The sequence below is a fragment of the Rhipicephalus microplus genome, chromosome X (assembly GCF_043290135.1).
Source record: "Rhipicephalus microplus isolate Deutch F79 chromosome X, USDA_Rmic, whole genome shotgun sequence".
Lineage (NCBI taxonomy): Eukaryota > Metazoa > Arthropoda > Arachnida > Ixodida > Ixodidae > Rhipicephalus > Rhipicephalus microplus.
Window position 1 is genome coordinate 265,994,024 of NC_134710.1, and position 20,017 is coordinate 266,014,040.

Sequence of the window (20,017 nt, forward strand, 5' to 3'; positions counted from 1 at the left end):
TGCAATGCTTTTAAGCTGCTCGGGGGTACTGTCAGTTTGGCTAGCAGATCGGTCGATACAGAAAACAGTTTTCATTGTATGATACGTTATTGCAGATAAAAAATCAATATATTTAAAGATCTCTGGATATGGGGATGACTGTAACAGTGTGCTAAGAGTTCTTTCCTGGATCGCTGCTTCGGCCAACATCATCGGTCGGTTGGCATGAAGCGCAGCACTTATTGAGCGCATTGAGATATCTTTTTTTTTCTCTCCTTCTGCGCGCTATAATATGCATTTGTTAGTCGAAGCCAGATGCTTATTTAAACGCTGATCTTGATCAAGCTGTGCTGCACGGCGCCGAATAATCAAAACCCTGCTCTTGTTTAACGCACTTCTTCCTTTGAGTGCTGTCCTGGCACACAGTTTGACCAAGATAAACTTAAATGCACTCGTCCAACGCTTCGTGTAAACTTACTCTTGAGTGACGTTTTTGTCTTTTTTTGTTATAAATATGGGTGCAATGGCCGGCACTCATCTCGTATGGCAGGTAGATTTCACCCGCGCGTTCTCATAATATTTTGCTAGGCGCGCCTGCACGACAATTTATTTGTCAATATAATATTCGCAGAAAATTCATGCGTAAAGTTCTTTTAGTGTGGAATACACATCATCTGTGGTAAAATTGTTTTCGCACACTCTGGATTCAACGTTTCGTACTCAAAGGCTACCTGGCGCCGTGGCTCTCTTCAGAGCCGCTGTCCACCTCATTTTTCTTTCTTCGTTTCACGACAATCGATTCATGCGTTTGCCTTTCATGCTCGAGTTAGAGCAACCAACGGCTGAACAACCGACCATGGTTTATCAGGACGAAAATAAATGAGCGACCGCGCGCGAATCATTAATAATCTGAGTATTGCGGCGAAGAAGTTCACCGTCGTCTAGTCTTCTCGAACCGGAAGCCGGTAGCAGACGGTGCATCCCACAATCCCTCACTCTTTTACTGGTCACCTACCATATAAACTGGAATATAAGTCGAGATATTTTCAATAAAACGAGCTAAAGTCGCCCCTCGTTTTACATAGCGGTGTCTAGCCGACGGTGCACCACTGTCTGGCAACATGTGGTTGGTTTGCATGTGCATGAGAAGCTGGACACCGCCATGTTCGCATTGAAATCCAATAGCAGGTTGTTTTTTTTTCTTCTCTCTTGTCTGTTTTTTTGTGTTCATGATTTCCTCCGATCTGTACTAAGTTCTTGCTCCGCTTGACATTGTGTTTCATTTTTAGTGGTCTTTTTTTCGTTCATTGAATATGAGTAGCGGTATGAGAAGGCAGTACTCAGCTGCATTTAAACTAGAGGTTGTTGAGTTCACAGAAGTGAATGGGAATATGGCTGCTCAGCGCCGCTTTGGTGTATCAGAAAAAAGCGTGCGCTATTGGAGGGTGCAGAAAAGGAAGCTGCAGATGTGCAATCCTCGGAAAATGTTATTTCGGGGGCGAAGTGCGGTTCATCCGCAGCTGGAGAATACGCTAGGGAACTTTGTGTGGGAAGTTCATGCATGCTCGCTGCCAGTAACCGTGGATACCATACGCAAGAAAGCTGTGGAACTCGTTCGAGAAGCTGGGCTCATTAGAGAAGAGTTTTGTGCACCAAACTCTTGGGTGCGTCGATTCATGAGACTCAAAGGATTTTATTTCTGGTGGCGGATATCCATCTGTCGGAAGTTTCCAGACGAGTTCGAGGACAACCTTATAAACTTTCAAGGCTTCTTGAACCGGCTTCAGGAGCAGAACAGCTACATGATGGGGCAGATCGACAATGCCGATGAGACTCCTATGTGGTTTGACATGCCTTCATCGACCATGATCATGCAGCGTGGCGCCAAGGATATGAGGATGTTGTCCACTGGCAATGAGCACTCGCGCTTCACCGTCATGCTGGCATGCATGGCAGATCGTAGAAAGCTTCCGCCCTTCATCATTTTCAAACGTAAGACAATGCCAAAGGAAGTGTTCCCACCCGGTGTTGTCGCTCGCGTCAACAAAAAGGGATACATGGACGAGGTCATGATGCTCAAATGGATACGAGTAGTCTGGAACCATCAGCCAGGTGCACTGCTGCGTCTTTGCAGCATGCTGGTGTTAGATGCGTTTTGTGGTCACTTAACTGATGCTGTGAAGCGCGCACTGGGCAATGGAAAAACGGACCTCCCCGTCATACCAGGTGGTATGACGTCCACCCTCCAACCGTGTGACGTACTAAACAAGCCTATCAAAGACCGAGTGTGGCTGGAATACCAAAAGTGGATGTTTGGTGACAACCCAGACACGATGGGCCGTCTACAGAGGCCTCAGCTTGTGACTGTTTGTGGCTGGCTGCTTCCGCCTGGCGTTCTTTGCCAGATTCCATGGTGGAAAATGCTTTTAAGAAATGTTCCATAAGCAACTCGCTGTATGGCATGGAAGACAACACACTGTGGGGGGCGGCCAGGGACAAACTCTCGTCTTCAGAAGACAGTGGTGCTTCGTCTGACGAATAGGAAGAGTTACGATGGTAGTTGAGGGGAGCTCCGACGATCGGGGTGCGGTGCGCCGAATTCGCAAATAAATGTCGTTTGGCAGTTTTGGGTTGTTTTCCCTTTTTTTTTTTTCAGTAACCTGAACTCGGGGGGGGGGGGGGGGGGGGGTCGACCTATAGTCCGGATTATACGGTATTTGAGTGCCTGTGTAGCTGCACACATTGATGCATTGGCTACTGCTCATAATGAAGGCTGATCCTTTGTGATGGACAGACAGCTTTAGATGACTCACTTATTACGCGATTTGCTTGGTGTGATGCCAGGTCTGATGCTGAACTTTTCCCGCTCGGTATTGCCGCATGAATTCGCGTGGTTTTCGTGTGGAAGAGGACGAAGAGGTTGGGATTGAGCCGCTTTTTAATGCCGCATGAATTCGCGTGGTTTTCGTGTGGAAGAGGACGAAGAGGTTGGGTTGGAGCAGTTTTTCTTTTTGTCCTAGCTTGACGAGCAGTTCTGCGGAAGGTTTCCTTGAGTGAGACAAGATTGGTGACAAGATTGGTGGAGCTGCTGGGTACGACAACTGACGACGCACCCCATGCACAAGAGCCCATCCAGGAGCCGGAACACAAGCCCTGTGCCCGTGGACACGCCAGTTCACAGAACAAGCCGCCGCCAACGAGGCCTACCACCAGAGACACCGGCACAGCTTATCCATAGAGCGACTATGACTTCGCCTCAAGGCGTCATGGAAACTCCTACGTCGTCGGCACCAATTTATTGCACTGTCCAGAACCCGCTGATGCCTAGTCCCTTTCACGGAGAGCTGTTTGAGGATGTGGACGACTGGCTGAGCGAGTTCGAACACGTCGCAGCGATCAACTACTGGGACGAAGCCGCCAAACTCCGCAACGTCTACGCGTGTTTGAAAGACGGCGCCCGAACGTGGTTCATGAACAGAAGTGATGTCTTGACATCCTGGCGCGAGTTCCAGCATCGCCTCTTGGAGACCTACCGGAGCCCCGACCGCCGCGATCGTGCTGAACGTGCATTGCATTCACGCATCCAGATGCCTAATGAGACCGTCACCATGTACGTGGAGGACATGACGCAGCTTTTCAGGCGAGCGGATCCGGCAATGCCAGAAGAAAAAAAGCTACGCTATCTGATGCGAGGCGTGAAGGAGCAGCTTTTTGCTGGTCTAGTGCGGAGTCCTCCGAAGAGTGTAGCAGAATTCCTGACCGAAGCCACTACGATGGAGAGGGTACTTCATCAGCGGTCAGCCCTACTCAACCGGCAAGTGAATTCTGCATCACCTACTGAATTTTCCGCCAGCTTCGGGAGCAACAGCATTGAGTGGATTCGCGAAATCGTCCGCTCCGTCGTCCGCGAGGAAATCGCGAAACTACACGGGGCGAGACAGCCGGAGGTAAGCAGCATCACCAATATTATTCGGGACGAGGTCCAGCAGGTGCTTCACAGCCGTCGCCCTCAACCAACGGTTACAAATCTAGAACCACCTCCTGCGTCCACTGATGTTGGGAACCGCACATATGCCGAAGCTCTGCGCACTTCCATGCCGGTCTCAAGCCCTGCAGTCCCAATCCAGACGATGCCGCCAGTTTCAATTCAATCTGCGCATGCTGGTTTGGACATCGACGGTCGCCGTGCCCCTCCGCGGAAGTCCGATATTTGGCGTACGTCGGATAGAAGACCCCTCTGCTTCCATTGCGGTGAAGCCGGTCACATCTACCGGGAATGTCCATACCGACAACTTGGACTGCGCGGTTTCTCTATTCATTCGCCTCGTCCCCTAGTTGGTCAGAGGCCAAGAGAAATTGAGGACTACCTCGCGCAGCAACGTCTGCCTTTCCCACGGCGTCAATCGCGGTCTCCATCTCCACGACGACCCGCAGCTATTGGACCACGTCTCAGTACGATGGCACGGGGACGTTCCCCAAGCCCTCGTCGGGAAAACTGAAGGCAGCGACCTTCGGGGGCGAGGTCGCTGGGACTAAAAGTGCGGAAGACCTCCTATCGACGCTTCCACAAAACGCTGCAGACATTGAATTGACGTCTGAGTGCAGTGCGAGAGAAATGCCGGATTGTGCGTCTGAACCCAGTGGCCGAGTCTCACTCGACATTCCCGTGCTGATAGACGGTCTTCAGGTCAGCGCATTGGTGGACACAGGTGCAGATTATTCTATTATGAGCGGAAAATTGGCAACCAGTCTTAAGAAAGTGATGACACCTTGGAATGGGACGCGTATTCGCACTGCTGGAGGCCACGTTATTACTCCATTGGGTCGCTGTACCGCAAGAGTGGAAATACGCGAGTCAACGTTTGTGGTAACCTGCCTCGTACTACGCGACTGTTCTCGTCAGCTCATCCTTGGAATGGACTTCCTTCGAGAGAATGGCGCGATCATAAATCTCCGCGAGCGAATGGTGACTTTCTCGACGCAACTTGCAACCGATCGAGGCGCTGATAGCTGTCGTAGACCTGCGCTGCGTGTTGCCGACGAAAGCGTGACGTTGCCTCCCCGAGCGACTGCTTTCGTAGAAGTCACCTGTGAAGACCTCCAAGACGGTGACGTGGTCGCCGAGAGCAACGTATCCCTTTTACTGCTTCAAGGTGTGTGTGCAGTGCGAAGCATTCTGCGTGTGCGTGACGGACGGTCGCAGATACTCGTCACAAATTTTAACTTCGAGCACCGACATCTTTTCCGCGGCACCACCGTGGCCTTCGGAGACCGTGTAGCGGATGTCACCGAGTGCTTCGCATCCGAGGAAATGGTTGATGGAGATAAGTTTCTGGACCACATCGACGTCAGTTCGAAGCTTTCGGACGAGAAGAAGGCCGCACTGCATACCCTGCTGAAGGAATTTAAATCTTGCTTCGCCTCTTCATCTAGAGTCGGTCAAACACCCCTCATAAAGCACCGAATTATTACCGACGATGATGTTCGCCCAATCCGCCAGCAACCTTACCGTGTTTCGGCTAAAGAACGCGAGACTATACAGACGCAGGTAAAGGAGATGCTTGACGACGGGGTGATACAACCGTCGAGCAGCCCGTGGTCCTCGCCAGTCGTTCTAGTAAAGAAGAAAGACGGAACGCTGCGATTCTGTGTTGACTACAGGAAACTCAATAGCGTCACCAAAAAAGACGTCTACCCGCTTCCACGGGTTGATGATTCTCTCGACAGGCTACGACACGCGAAGTATTTTTCATCGATAGATTTGAAGAGCGGCTATTGGCAGATAGAGGTCGATGAGCGAGACAGAGAGAAGACAGCGTTTGTAACTCCCGATGGGCTTTATGAATTCAGAGTTCTTCCTTTCGGCCTCTGTTCGGCTCCCGCAACATTCCAGCGAATGATGGATACCGTCCTCGCTGGCTTGAAGTGGCAAAGCTGCCTTGTATACCTTGATGATGTGGTCATCTTTGCCGAGAGTTTCGAAGAACATCTGAAGCGTCTAAGAATGGTTCTGGAAGCTATTCGTTCGGCCGAACTCACGCTAAAACCCCAGAAGTGCCATTTCGGCTACGATGAGCTGAAATTTCTGGGACATGTTGTGAGTGCGGATGGAGTGCGGCCTGACCCAGAAAAAACTGCAGCAGTCGCCACCTTTCCTGTGCCGTCAGACAAAAAAGCGGTACGGCGTTTTCTCGGCTTGTGTGCTTATTATCGCCGATTCATTACCAACTTCTCGACGATAGCCGAACCGCTCACGCGACTCACCCGAGATGATGTACCGTTTGCCTGGACTACAGAGCAAGAAGCAGCTTTCACAGAGTTACGGCAGCGAATGCAAGAGGCACCTGTTCTTGCGCATTTTGATGAGGACGCTGATACCGAAGTTCACACGGATGCAAGCAACGTCGGACTTGGCGCTGTCCTTGTACAACGGCACAACGGCGTAGAACATGTCATAGCTTACGCCAGTCGTACTCTCTCTCGAGCCGAGGCCAACTACTCCACTTCAGAGAAGGAATGCCTCGCAGTCGTGTGGGCAACGGCAAAGTTTCGACCTTACCTCTACGGCCGTCCCTTCAAGGTGGTGACCGATCACCATTCGCTGTGTTGGCTGGCCAATCTCCGTGACCCGTCTGGTCGTCTCGCTCGGTGGAGTTTGCGCTTGCAAGAGTTTGACATCATGATTGTGTATAGGTCTGGGCGCAAGCACGAAGATGCCGACGCACTTTCTCGAGCACCCGTGGGACATCCTGATATGGACTCGGAATATGCTGATGGTTTTCTCGGAGCCCTCAGTGATTCTGACTTTATGTCTAGACAGAGAGCCGATCAGGAATTGCGCCCTATTATTGATTCCTTAGAAGGCCGAAATTCTCACACTCCTCGGCGCATCGCTCGCGAATTGTCATCCTTTTGTCTAAGGAGGGGCATTCTTTACAAGAAAAATGCTCGAGGTAGCAACAAAGCCTTCCTCCTCGTTGTACCAGCCGACATGCGGGATGACATCCTCCTCGCGTGCCATGACGAGCCCACGTCGGGACACTTGGGCTACTCGCGGACTCTCGCCAGAGTGCGCCAGCAGTACTATTGGCCACGACTTTCGACCAGTGTACACCGCTACGTGCAAGGCTGCCGCGAGTGCCAGCGTCGCAAGACGCCACCCGTGAAACCTGCGGGCCTTCTCCACCCTATTACACCACCACGGACACCTTTCGACCTCGTGGGAATGGACCTTCTAGGACCCTTCCCTTTGTCGGCCACTGGTAACAAATGGATTATAGTGGCAACCGATTACTTGACCCGGTATGCTGAGACAAAGGCATTACCCCGCGGCACGGCGTCTGAAGTGGCGAAGTTCTTCGTGCAGCACATCGTCCTCCGGCACGGCGCGCCGTCATGTGTGATTACGGATAGAGGAACATCATTTACGGCACAAATGCTAGAGGACATTTTCAGACTGAGCTGCACGAGTCACCGAAAAACAACGGCTTACCACCCACAAAGTAATGGACTGACGGAAAGGCTCAACAAGACCATAGCGGACATGCTGTCAATGTACGTGGACGTGCAGCACAAAACCTGGGACGATATCCTCCCATACGTCACGTTCGCATACAATACGGCAATGCAGGAAACAACCCGATTTTCACCTTTCCACCTTGTTTATGGACGCAACGTACAAACGATGCTTGACGCTATGCTGCCGTACGATAATAGCGATGCTCTTTCTCCAGAAGCCGAGCAATACACGCAGTACGCCGAAGAGGCTCGTCAACTGGCTCGCGTGAACATCGGTCACCAACAAGACGCAGATGCACGACGTTACAACCTTCGCCGTCGAAACGTCGCATACCACCCGGGTGAACGAGTGTGGGTGTGGACTCCTGTCCGACGACCAGGCTTGTCTGAAAAGCTTCTGAGCCGTTATTTCGGACCATACAAGGTTATCCGACGTGTGAGTGACCTTACATACGAAGTACTTCCGGACGGCACAGTGTCGTCACGTCGACAACATCGGCCCGAAACTGTGCATGTCGTACGACTCAAGCCGTACTACACACAATAGTCTCTGTGCTTGCGAGTTACTTCGCAAACGTGACAGTGATCTCATGTGGTGTTTTTTTTTTTCTTGACTCTTCCACTGGTGCTGTTGTGTTCGCGCATGGTCCAAGTGCTTGTGCGCCCTCTTTGTTTTCCCTGGCACTCACTTTGTCATTCTCTGCGTCAACGCGTGTTCTAATTATGGGTTTTTTTTTTCTTCTTCTTTTTATTTAGAAGCATCGAGTCGATGCTTTTTAAAAGGGGGGACTAATGCCGCATGAATTCGCGTGGTTTTCGTGTGGAAGAGGACGAAGAGGTTGGGATTGAGCCGCTTTTTAATGCCGCATGAATTCGCGTGGTTTTCGTGTGGAAGAGGACGAAGAGGTTGGGTTGGAGCAGTTTTTCTTTTTGTCCTAGCTTGACGAGCAGTTCTGCGGAAGGTTTCCTTGAGTGAGACAAGATTGGTGACAGTATATTCTCTAAAACCGTTATTGCAGAGTGTCGTGAATTCGTGGCATACCGAAAAACTTGCAAGCAACTCTCAAAATGCGTGCCACCGTTAAAGGGGCCCTGCAACACTTTTTGAGCATGGTCCGAAAACGCTGCCAATCGGTAGTACAGGCTCCCAACAACACGTGAGCCAAATAATATAGTGCAGCACGTGGCCTGGAATTCACAATAAATTATCAAAGTCAGCTAAAAATTGCTTTCTCTTCTCTTGACAAATCACGGAATATGCCCAAAAATTACACGTAGCAAGCCCATCTATCAGCCATTGGCCAATTTGAACATGGCGTGCTTGCTCGTTACAGAGATCGCCACAGGAGGCCGCTACTTGTCCACGCGTGTGCGTGCGATCATACTGAAAAAGTTGCGCATTCGAAGAAAAAAAAAGTTCTCAAGGTCGCAAGGCGCACGTGACATTTTTCTGGGGGCCTGCCATCTCTCCCTGCTTAGCTTCCAGCGCTTTTGTCGGGATGAGAGAAGAGAGAGTGCAGTTGCAGCATGCAACAAACCTTTGTAACCCCACTCGCACTGGATGGATTCTTAAAAAATTATTGCGGCGTTGAATTCGTGAGGCAATAAGCTCTTTCAGTGAATCTATTGTATGGTTACTTGACAAAGTGTTGCAGGGCCCCTTTAATGCCGCCTGTCAAGTATTCACAGCGACGAAGCTTTCAGCATAAAAAAAAGTCAGTTTAGCCGCAAGGGCGAAGCAATGAATGTGATGGCAACAACTTAAAAATGTAATGCTGAGAACGGCTAGCAGATCGAAATGTGCAGTGCACTGCTCATGCACAAATGACGCACGAAAACAACACACGCAGAACGAGAGCTAACTAACAATGTTTACAGCTCGATGTTTAGCGCGCTGCTTAAACAAAAAAGATGCACGAAACGTAATCACATGTACAGATATGAGTGCGAATTAACGAGTGTCCCAGTTGTTACTTTGCTGTGTTTGAAAAACGCTCTTTTCGCAAAGTGGGCCTGTCCAGTAAGCAAAATGATCTTTGTGTGCCCGGCAACTAAACACAATCTTTTCGGTGAAAGGCCAAGGCACACGATTGTCCCCACTGAAGGATAAGTGCACGGCTGCGTGCCGAGCGTAGGTGGCTTTTTTTCTTCGTTGTTTTCATATATATATAATATATGTATATATATATATATACATACATACATACATACATACATACATACATACATACACGTATACATATACGATGCATGACGGTGGTGGCAACGGCAAAAACTAGCCGATACTGTCCATATAATTGAAAATCTAGTGTAGTATTGTGTAACATACTGTATGATAGAACCAATTGTTTTGTTGATGGCGGGGAGCGTGAAGCATGTGGAACAGCTTTGACTTCTTCGTTCTTTATGGCCTGGGTCATGCAAGTTTTATTTCGATAACTTTGTTTATTTGGTGTGTACACACCAAAGAGGTAGCACACTTGTTACGTAGTCCTGAAGTACGTATTTTGTTGCAAGGTCCTTGCTTTTGTGACATATCAAGATTTTCCTTATGTGTGAAAAAGCCTGTACATGCATGTTATTGACCCTGCAAGGATTTAATTGTTAAAATTGTAATACAGTGAAACCTCGTTAAACCGTAGTTGGCCGGAGCTCGGAAAAAGTACGTACTAAACGGTAGTACTGCTTAACCGAAATAGTGTTAGGTCGCTCACTTACCTGTCAAAAAAAGAAACCTTCAGGGAGTGCGATGAAAGAACAAAAAACGTGCAGTAATTTATTAACTTCGCGTGACAGTCTGTAATCTTCATTTGACGATGCGGCGGCCTAGCAGTAACGACAGCGGCCTCAAACTCACTTGTGCTGTGAGGCAGCTTTCCCGCCAGCCCCCTCTTCTCGGCAAATATCCACATGACGCTGACGCAATGTGCAGCTTCGGCCACTGTCGGACCTGGATCACCACCCGTGTTGTCGCTTTCCATGTCGTTCTCATCACTATCATTTGGCGACACTTCGACAACCGAGGCAACAATGGCTTCGTCGGACATGTCCGGAGATGTCTGCACATCGCTGTCTGCGTCTCTGAAGTCGGGGAAGGAAATGTCTTCCGTAACGCCCTGCCGCTTCAGCACTTCAGCTAGCAGAGTTTTGCAAGCTTCATCTACGATGTCCGAAGTCTGGTCGATGGTGTCACTGGCGTCATCTGCGTCGCACGCACACACACTGAAGCCAGCACGCTTGAAGCAGTTTTGAACTGTCGTTGCTTCAACCTGCCGCCACGAGTATTCGAGCGGGTGAATCGCACCAATCAGGTCGATGGAGAATAATTTGCCACATTCAATGACGAGAAGAAATCTGCGCAGCAGATTCTTCTTGTAGAGCTGTTTTACAGCTCGAATGATGCCTTGGTCCAAGGGCTGGGAAATTGCTGTTGTGTTTGGTGGCAGAAACGCCAACTTCACAGCCGTCAGGTTGTTCAGGGCGACGTGCGCCAAAGCATTGTCTAAAATAATAACTCTTCTGTTCTTAGCTGCAAAACGACGATCGATGAGGCGCACATACTCCTCAAAGAGTTTTGCCGTCATCCATGCTTTGGTGTTGCTGCGATAGATGACCCCTGATGGCAACCAGGCGCCTTTGAAACACCTAGGCTTCGCCGACTTTCCAATCATGAGGAGCGGAGTTTTGTCGGTTCCAGTCATGTTTACGCAAAGCACCACTGATATTGTCTTTTGCATGCTTGCTGCCGGTGCACGTCTCGCCTTTGAACGCGAGTGTTTTGTCTGGTAGCAGCTTAAAGAATAATGCCGATTCATTCATATTAAAGATGTCATCAGGGGCGTAGTCTTCCAAGATGTTCTTCAGCTGGCCATTTTGCCACTGCTCCGCGCCATCCACGTCAGCAGCAGCACCTTCTCCCGAAACAGTCCTCGTGGTAATGCCGTGCCTCGCCTTAAATCTGGCCAGCCAGCCATTGCTGCACACGAAGTTGTCATTGTTGAGCTGCGAGGCATAAACCAGGGAGCAGGGGTCCGCTGATAGGCAGATTCTCCACGAGCAGGGGTCCGCTGATAGGCAGATTTTTCGACCGTGCAACTTTTAGCCACATAACCAGTGCCTCCTCTACATCCGAAAACTCCGAACCACGTAGCCGGCACCTTTTCGCAGTTGCAGCAGCACTGCCGAGCAACTTCTCTCTGGAATTCCGAATTCCACACACCGTGGTTAACAGCAGGTCCTTTTCGCGTGCCAGCTCCGATTTTTTCGTGGCACTTTCCATAGCACAAATTATGTCCAATTTCTCCTCTATTTTCAGCACTTGATGCTTTTGTCCCAGCTTCGGCATGACACAAGTACGAAGCAGCACAAGCACACATACACAACACGTGAAAAACGACGCGAGAGCTGAACGGCACGGATCAACCAGAGAACACCTATGCACGGCGCCAAAGGAACAAAGAAAGCAAAGCAAGCGCACACCATGTTTGCGTGTTTGTGCAAAGCGCCATCGTGTGGACAACACCAGAAGCCTAGCCGGCCCAGTGCTTCTTGTTGCAGAAAAATCCAAGAGATGGCGCTCACCAACACAGCCGCCATCATCAACACACACAAGCGACGCATGTTTTGATCTCTGGGACTTGCTGTTCTGTCGGGACGCCCAGTGGGAGACGACATGCTGCGGCGAGTGCGCAACGAAAATAGGGAAAACTACTTATTAACCGATGCATACACCATAAGCTGGTACGGCTTGTGCGGGTACAAAATGCATTATGTTCAATGGCTGCCGAGTCGGGGATTTGACTTCACTACTTTTAAAACGAAACTACTGTTTACGCGAGTACGGTTTAACGAGGTTTCACTGTGTTGGGAAAGTGTTTTTTTTTTTAGCAACTAAACTCCAAAATTATAATCTAGATACCCCCCTTAAAGGTATGTCGGCCATAGTTTTTGGCACAGTTTTATACGAAATTTACTAGAGAGAATTCTGGCGGGGCACTTGTTCAACCACCGTTATTTGGTAGCCCACAGATTTTTTTTATCTCCATGCTTGTACCTCTGCACCATGGTGGCGCCAAGTAAGCCACACCTTCCCTCGCAGTGTGCGCGTGTGACGTCACTTTCTCCCCAGCCTGTCGCCGCTCGCCACGTATCATCTCTCTCGCTTCATCCTCTCCACCGCTCACAACGCTCGAGTCCATTCTTCACATTGGCATCATCTGCTCACCCGCGCCACCTCTCCATCTATCGGACAGAAGAAGCCGTGAGTAGGCCGTCGTCTAGCCTGGTAGTGGTCCCAAGGCGCCGGCAATATGGACAGCGCAGCTAGCAGTCACTGCGACGGGTGGGACGCCGCCGGGGCATGCTTGTGGCTAGTGTGCGCGTACCTTTTTCGGCCGTCGCCTGCGTTGTGGGTTAGCGAAGCCGATCGCATTCGCAAAAGGTGAAGTCGCTCCTGGCACACTGACGAGGTGCGAGTCAAGAACAGCGATCGCAAGCCGGGGAAGCCAAGTACAAGCATCTTTAACGCATCTCTCCTCCTGTATCTTTGCGTTTAAAACAAACGTTTACTCCAGTAAACACTACAGAGTTTCGCTTCAAACCGTTCTTCCAGCACCCGTGTCCACGCCCGTTTCAACTGGGTCAACACCGTACGCACCGCTACTGCTTCTCATTCCATCAGTGTTCCCTTCGGGGAGATGGTCGGTCGATAGATTTTATTGCTATGTGTGGGTCAACGTTCAGTTGAACTTCTGAAGGAAAATTTATCGGTAACGATGCGAGAAGTAACCAAGTCCACAAGGCGCGAAAGACATCGCCAAGTTCCCACCGTTGACATAAGTCGACATGCTGGTGTTATCGATGTCGATTGTGGCTTTGTAGCTGGCAGCCACCGTTTTCATCAGCTTTGATGCGCAAAGCTAGAAAAAGAGTCGCCTCAGAGACATGCGTTTTGAAACCAAAAGTGCGCAAAAATGTCACGAGGTTGCACATCGCAAAGCCTTGCTTCTTAAACTCGCGTGCCACTGTGCGTTAAAAAGGAAAGAAATGCAAACATTGCAACTAGATCGCCAAGTCACTTCGCATTCTCATTTAAGTGTCCTCGGCAATCGGTCTGTCTTCTTGAAAAGCACAATGTCCCCACGTTAAGACTTGCAGACAGCGCATCGAACCTATCTGTGCAACTAGCAAGTGCTGTGCAACGAACCCGATCAGTGCAATGGAATAACACTATCCTTTCGTCACCTGCGCACGAAAAACGATCGAAACTAGTGAAAACGCAGCCGAAAATTTATGAATATTTTCTAAAAAGAAATGCACTTTCTGGTCTTTAGCTCGGTGCAGCGTTCGATATAGCGGAGTTCCCGCTGTGCCGGAGTTCGATATGCACTGGTCCCGTACTTTTCATTCTGAAAGTCAAGGGGATTTCTCAACTGTTCGATATAGCCAATAATTCGGTATATTCAAGTTTGATCTATCGGAGATCGACTGTGTATCTTATTTGTGGCGACACACACAACCCTCGCCCCATGTTGCTTCCCTACATTCTTCAGGCCGTGCGACTTCTTGTAGATGTGTCAATTAAGTGAAGTATTTCTACCTTCTTCATTATTCACAGGTGAAGTACGTCCGTATTTATCTTTCTTTGTCATGCGAACCGTTTTTCGTCAGTTGATGCAATGATATGCAAGATCCCCTCCCTCTTTTTGGTGATCAATTTGCAGGGGTAAGGTATTGCTCATCGTATGTGAGCAAGTTATTTTTCCAATGCTGTGTGTAGTATGATGTCTCAATTCCTTGTTTAACAATATTTGAATATGCCAATGCGAAATTAAAACGCCGGTTTCAGTGAACCCACAACGAAACTTTAAAGCATGTGCCAACAACCTGCAAATAATCAGAACAAGTAAACTCTCTAATGAATTTGTCATTTTTTAAAATGCATTTAGAATGTGCTCACTTCTTTGTACAGGGCATGACTTAAAAATTAAAATAAAATAATAATCTCTGTACCTGAACACTGTAAAACCTCTTTGCTGTTAGGTTACACCTGATCATGGACAATCAGTTGATTGTTCAACTTATGAACTAGTGATCATTCAATAATTACGAATTCATTGTTCCAGCTCCCTTTGCTCACGATAGCATGTTTTGACTGCTTGTATCAGCACGTGATCATTAATTCGCATGTTACTAAACTGTTACATCCCATATACATCAGCTCGGTTATACCTACATTGACTGCATTATGCATTTCGCATTTCATGCATGGATACATTTCATGCATGTCTGTGCCGGTGGGCACAGACATGTCGAGTATTTTTCTTTTCCATTTGGTGCTCCCCCGGCACCAACGAGCTGCGGGGGATGGAAAACAGCCGGCGCGCTCGACTGGTTCGACGAACACACTTCTCCCATAGTGCTTCACGCGTGGTCTTGCGACAAAGCGACCTCAGGCCACACAGAGCCAAATGGAGCCGAAAGAATGAAGTTTACACTAATCTATGATTGTTTTGAAATGAGAGCGCACTACTTTGACGCGAACAGAAAGACAGGGACAAGCGCTTGTTCCTGTCTTTCTGTCTGCATCTAAGTAGTGCGCTCTCATTTCAAAACAATCGTGGATCATTAACTCACCCAATCAACTTTATTATACTAATCCGTTTGCTGCCCATAATTCTCATGGAGACTGAAGTGCCATGCATTGCAGCTTCCGTGAATGGTAGTGCCAGTTCCCTCTGGTATATTCCTGGGAAGCTCTATGGTTTTTGCTGCCAACATATGCCTGTGCATGTGCAAATTTGCCGAAGACAGTCTGGACATGGCGCCTCCCATGTTCAGGCAATACAGGGAAGGTAGACTGTCACGGTCACGGGAAGCTATAACAAGCTGCTAACTTGTAAAGATGGGGTAACAAATGCAGTGATTGTGCAAGTAAGAAGAACAAGAAAGTTGAAAGCGAGGTAATCAGTACCATCTGTCACAGGAGTCATTAAATAACTACTGCAGCCATAATATTAATGAAATCTTGTGTGTTATTATTGCCTGTTAATCTCAATAATGTGTCCAACAAATGAAACGAGCCCTTAAATGTACACAACAGGCATAGTGTTTCTGTTATGACAACAATGCACCACCACCTTCTGTGACATTCAGTACTTAAAAGTGCTACTGTCTGTCTTTTCTTTCATACATCGTATGGCATGCATTGTCGTCAAAATAAAAACTAGAACTGTGACTCGGGTGACTAGACATTTCAACGCGGTAGCGTTACAGTGCACGCCCGAAGAAAACCAGTCTGTGTCAAAATTGGAATGAAATCACAGTATTTTCTAATTGTTTATTTTTGGAAATTGGTGTACTGCCATGATGGCTTCGTTAATCCAAGTGTATGACAATACAGTCGAACCTCGCTACAACAAAACTCATGGGGTGGGAAAAAAATTTCGTTGAAGCGAAAATTTCATTGTAGTGAAATCGAAAAAAAATGTAGCTGAGCTGGCAAAACAAAGAAACGCTTATTCTTAAAATTGAAAAAATGTCTGCTCACGCTTCTTATAATATATAATGAACACTTTGCTGCTGTTTTAAAGCTGTTTGTGAGAACTGTAAACTGTGTGGATGCTTTCACCACTGAATTGTAGAAATGCAGTATTGAGGTATTGCTTGCTGCTGTTGGCAAATTTTGTTGAGCATATTTGTTACCGTCTGAAATATAATTGAAATACTGACATGCGAAATGTTTGAATTTCAGGAACTCATAAAGAACAAACAATGTGGCTATGATGTACGCAAGGCCGAATATGTAAGTGAAGAATACTGTTTCTTTGTTTCAATAGAAAACGCCCAACAGAGATCATGCCAGTGCTTTCTAAATACTGTTATCCCATAAAACCGTAATGAATTTGACAGTGCTGGTGGGGATGCCATCGCTAAGTGAAAAACAAATCTTGGTGGGAATACCACGTAGTCCAAATGAAGAAGAAAAAACCAGGACAAGAAACAAAGACAGAGAGGAAGGATGTTGGACATCCATACTGTCCCTGGCTCTTCTTTCTCCTCTCGGTTTCCTTCGCTTCATTTGGTGCTGCTGGTATGTACCAACTTGTCCAGCAAGTCACCCTAATGGAAAGCAAATGGGCTTCCATTATAATTAGGGCCACTTTTTTTTTAATTTGTTGCTGAATCATTGCGACCTGTGCAAAAAGACATGAGGACTTGCTTACTGTCGCTGCGTGAGCATAGGTACACAGGTACGCTTAATGCAACTTTTTGTTTTTATTTTGTGTGTGAAACTTACTGAGCAGCACGCACATACTTCTTTGTGAACCTTTTGGTTTTGTGTTTTGTAATTTTTGTAGAATTTTGGTGGTAGTTGAAATGCACAGCATTAATACCGCATCCCTTTGGTGACCTCCAGTTTCTAATGGTACATCCATTCTCAGTGACTTAAAGTGCAACTTTTCACTATAAACCATGTGTGTGATTTCAGATGTTGGACTTTAGTTGAAGCAAACCTTTTTTTGTTAGATTATCGTAGTCCATTGTAATGGAGGTAGACTGCAGTATAGTAATATGCTAGCTTAACTTATATATATGGCACTGCAATAACTGTTCAGTATGCTGTTGTTTTCTAGCAATTTAATCAGGTAATTGGATAATCAGTTTCCATAGGCTGCTTTTCGCTTTGTGCACTTTAGTGGTGCTCTTCATCCTGCCACATACTGTTTCTTGGTAAAATCGATGGTTTATTGCTTACTGGTGGAATGTGATTTGCTTATAGGCATTGTTTGCATTGTTTTCATAAATAAACGTAAAGCTGTCGTAGTGTTATTTTTAGTTTTTGTGCGAGTGAACCTTGAACTTGACTTAGTTTTCTTTTTTTGTGTGTGAGAAATATTGTAGTCCACCGTGGTGGCGTAGCGGTTACAGTGCTGGGCTGCCACCGTGCCAAAAATACCTTAGGTGAGTGAATGCCAGGAGTACCTGCTCCAAGTCTAAGTTCTTTGCAAGAAATTCGTCGGAAGGCGCTACCAACTTCGATCTCGCGAGACCAGTGGGGTGCCTTGATGCCCGCTCGCATCGAGGCACTCTACGACCTTGTCAAACGGGCGTAACATCCCCGGGTTCCATCAAACCCTGGACGGTCTTCCATCGAACCCTGGAATGTGATGATATGTATCTTCTCTAGTGCTCTTAATCAGCATTGCATTGACCTGCTTAGTCTCTCATCTTGGAGGTTATGGCCAGCAAACTTTGCTTCTGCCAGAAAAAGATGCTGCTCAATCTTTTCAGCTGCCATGCAATTGGAAAGGTTTGTTCGCAAAAAATGCATGCAGTTCAGACATGTCGCTGCTAGTGCAAAGTGTAAATTCAGCTTGCCTCAGTCTTCCATGACAGAGAGCAACTTAATGTTACGTATGTGTAGTCTAATTGTAGGCTAGGGTCGGAATATTGGGAGGTCGGGAATATTGTTTTATTGAGGTTTGTCTTGTCGAGGTGTAAAGCTTGGTTCAACAGGGCTGCATATGTTGCATTTTGAGCTGCTGCATACTGTATTTACACAATTGCAGGTCGACCCATTTCGTTTTAATTTGAAATCTGAAGTTCGCGGGATCAACCTAGAATCAAAAACTCATTTCGGCTGTAAAGGCTTTTTTGAAAATGATCCCTCTGTCTTCTTGCGAAGCGAGGTTTCGGGCGCATCTTTCAAGCACTGCCATGAAGCCACCTTGGCACACTGGAATTCGACTTCATTTCCTTTGAAGACATTGTAAATAAATTTTTTTAATTAAATGGGCTTGTGCTCTCTTGTTTTGCAGTGTGATTTTAGGGGGTTCGACCTACATGTGAGTCGACATTACAATCATTACGGTAGCTCTCACTGCCGCAACTTTGAGCCTGTCATTAGGGCACACACGGCATCAACATAATTGGGTACAGGGAATGTGCCAATAGTTATAATTTGCTTCTTTTAACCAATGTTTCAAGGACTTCAATAACTATAAGTGTATGACATTAGGATTATAGAAGTATTAAGTGGCTAGAAAGCGTCTTTGGCATTGCTCATTCCACCAGCAAGCAATTTGAAATTGTTGGGAACATTGACGACACTTCTTGTATTTAGGTAGAATTGTTCATACGAAGTGACCCATTTTATTTGCTCCCACAAGCAGCAGTTACTCATCCCTAATATATTTTATAGTAAGGATGTTGTGGCTTAAATAAACCTAGCTAGGTTGCCTCAAATTTCGAAGTACATCAACATGTTTGTTGATCTTTGTGTGTTGTTTATGCTAGTGGCACGTTATGCTTTGTAGTTTTGGTGGGGCGAATAACAGCGGTGGATGGAAGGTGCAACTAACAGTGGCGTGCACTTGGTTGGCAGCAACGGGACAAGTCTCACGTGATCTATGAGAAAGGTTGCCTGCGAGCTGGGGAGGAGTGGATCGAAGCTAACCTGGTGCCAGTGGCAGGGGTGGCCGTGGGATTGGCTGTGCTACAGGTACTCTTTAAGAAAACACAAAAAAGAGACCCTTTCCAGTAACATGATAACCTAGGCAATGGCATTCGGGCACCTCCCAGTCTTACCAGGATTGCAAGACATTGTGAAGAAATAATTAACGAGTTTGGTTCTTTTGCCCGAGTGCATTGGTCAACTCTCATGTCTAGAACGATGGAATGTCATGCTCGGGAACAGCATGGGCAACATATGCAGTCGTAAATAAGTCACATATGAGCATGTGTGGCGTGAACGATGCAGGTCCTTTGCATTTTTTTATCCTTATTTATCTCGGTGGATGCAAAAATCACTGTGGCTACTGAAAGTGCTGGGAACGGTTTCTCGCAAAATAAAGCAAAGGAAAGGAAGAAAACTAAAGAGTAGGTTTCTGCATATAGCGAATTTCAGGTTCGAAGCGAATAGTGATTCTGGTCGAATAATTTCGAATCGAATTCAAATAGTATATATGTCATATAAACAAAAATGGGCATATTTATCATGACCTAACCTGCACAATATTTAAAAAAAAATTAAATAGGGCCTCTGTGCAAACAGTTTTTTTTTTGTTTTTTGGTTCAAAGGAAGTGGAAAAAACTTAGTAGCAGGAAGTGTCTTTTAGTAGGGTGCGAGTTATAACTCTTAAAATACGTAACATTTTAATTTATTATACTTAGAGCATACAAGCTGTCATAACTAGTTTTAAGCTCAATAAAATGAATTTAAGAATACTTTCATTTAAAGGGGCTGTGCGACACTTTTTCAAGTAGCCATGGATTCACTAAACAAGTTCATTTATTGCCTCATGAATTCACTGCAGGAAATATTTTTAGAATCTGTCCAGTACACGCGTAGTTGCAAAGATTTCTCGCACCCTGCAAGTGCATTCTCTCTTCTCGTCCTGACAAAAGCACAGGAAGCTAAGCAGGTTGGGACGGCACAGGGAAAGAAAATACATTGCATCTGCTTTTTGAGCTTGTGGAGTCATTTGCCAAGAGAAGAGAGCAATTTACAGCTGACTTT

General features: G+C 47.1%; 1 protein-coding gene across 3 annotated transcripts in view; it reads left to right on the forward strand.

The window, feature by feature from the left end:
* Tsp26A (Tetraspanin 26A) overlaps positions 1 to 20,017 on the forward strand; it is a 67,897-nt gene that overhangs the window by 31,108 nt on the left and 16,772 nt on the right. For all 3 annotated transcript variants that reach the window (XM_037414086.2, XM_037414085.2, XM_075879054.1), the window contains exons 6-7: positions 16,250 to 16,300; positions 18,884 to 19,000. In XM_037414086.2, the coding sequence (XP_037269983.2) occupies positions 16,250 to 16,300; positions 18,884 to 19,000 (168 nt within the window). The remainder of the gene's footprint in view (positions 1 to 16,249; positions 16,301 to 18,883; positions 19,001 to 20,017) is intronic.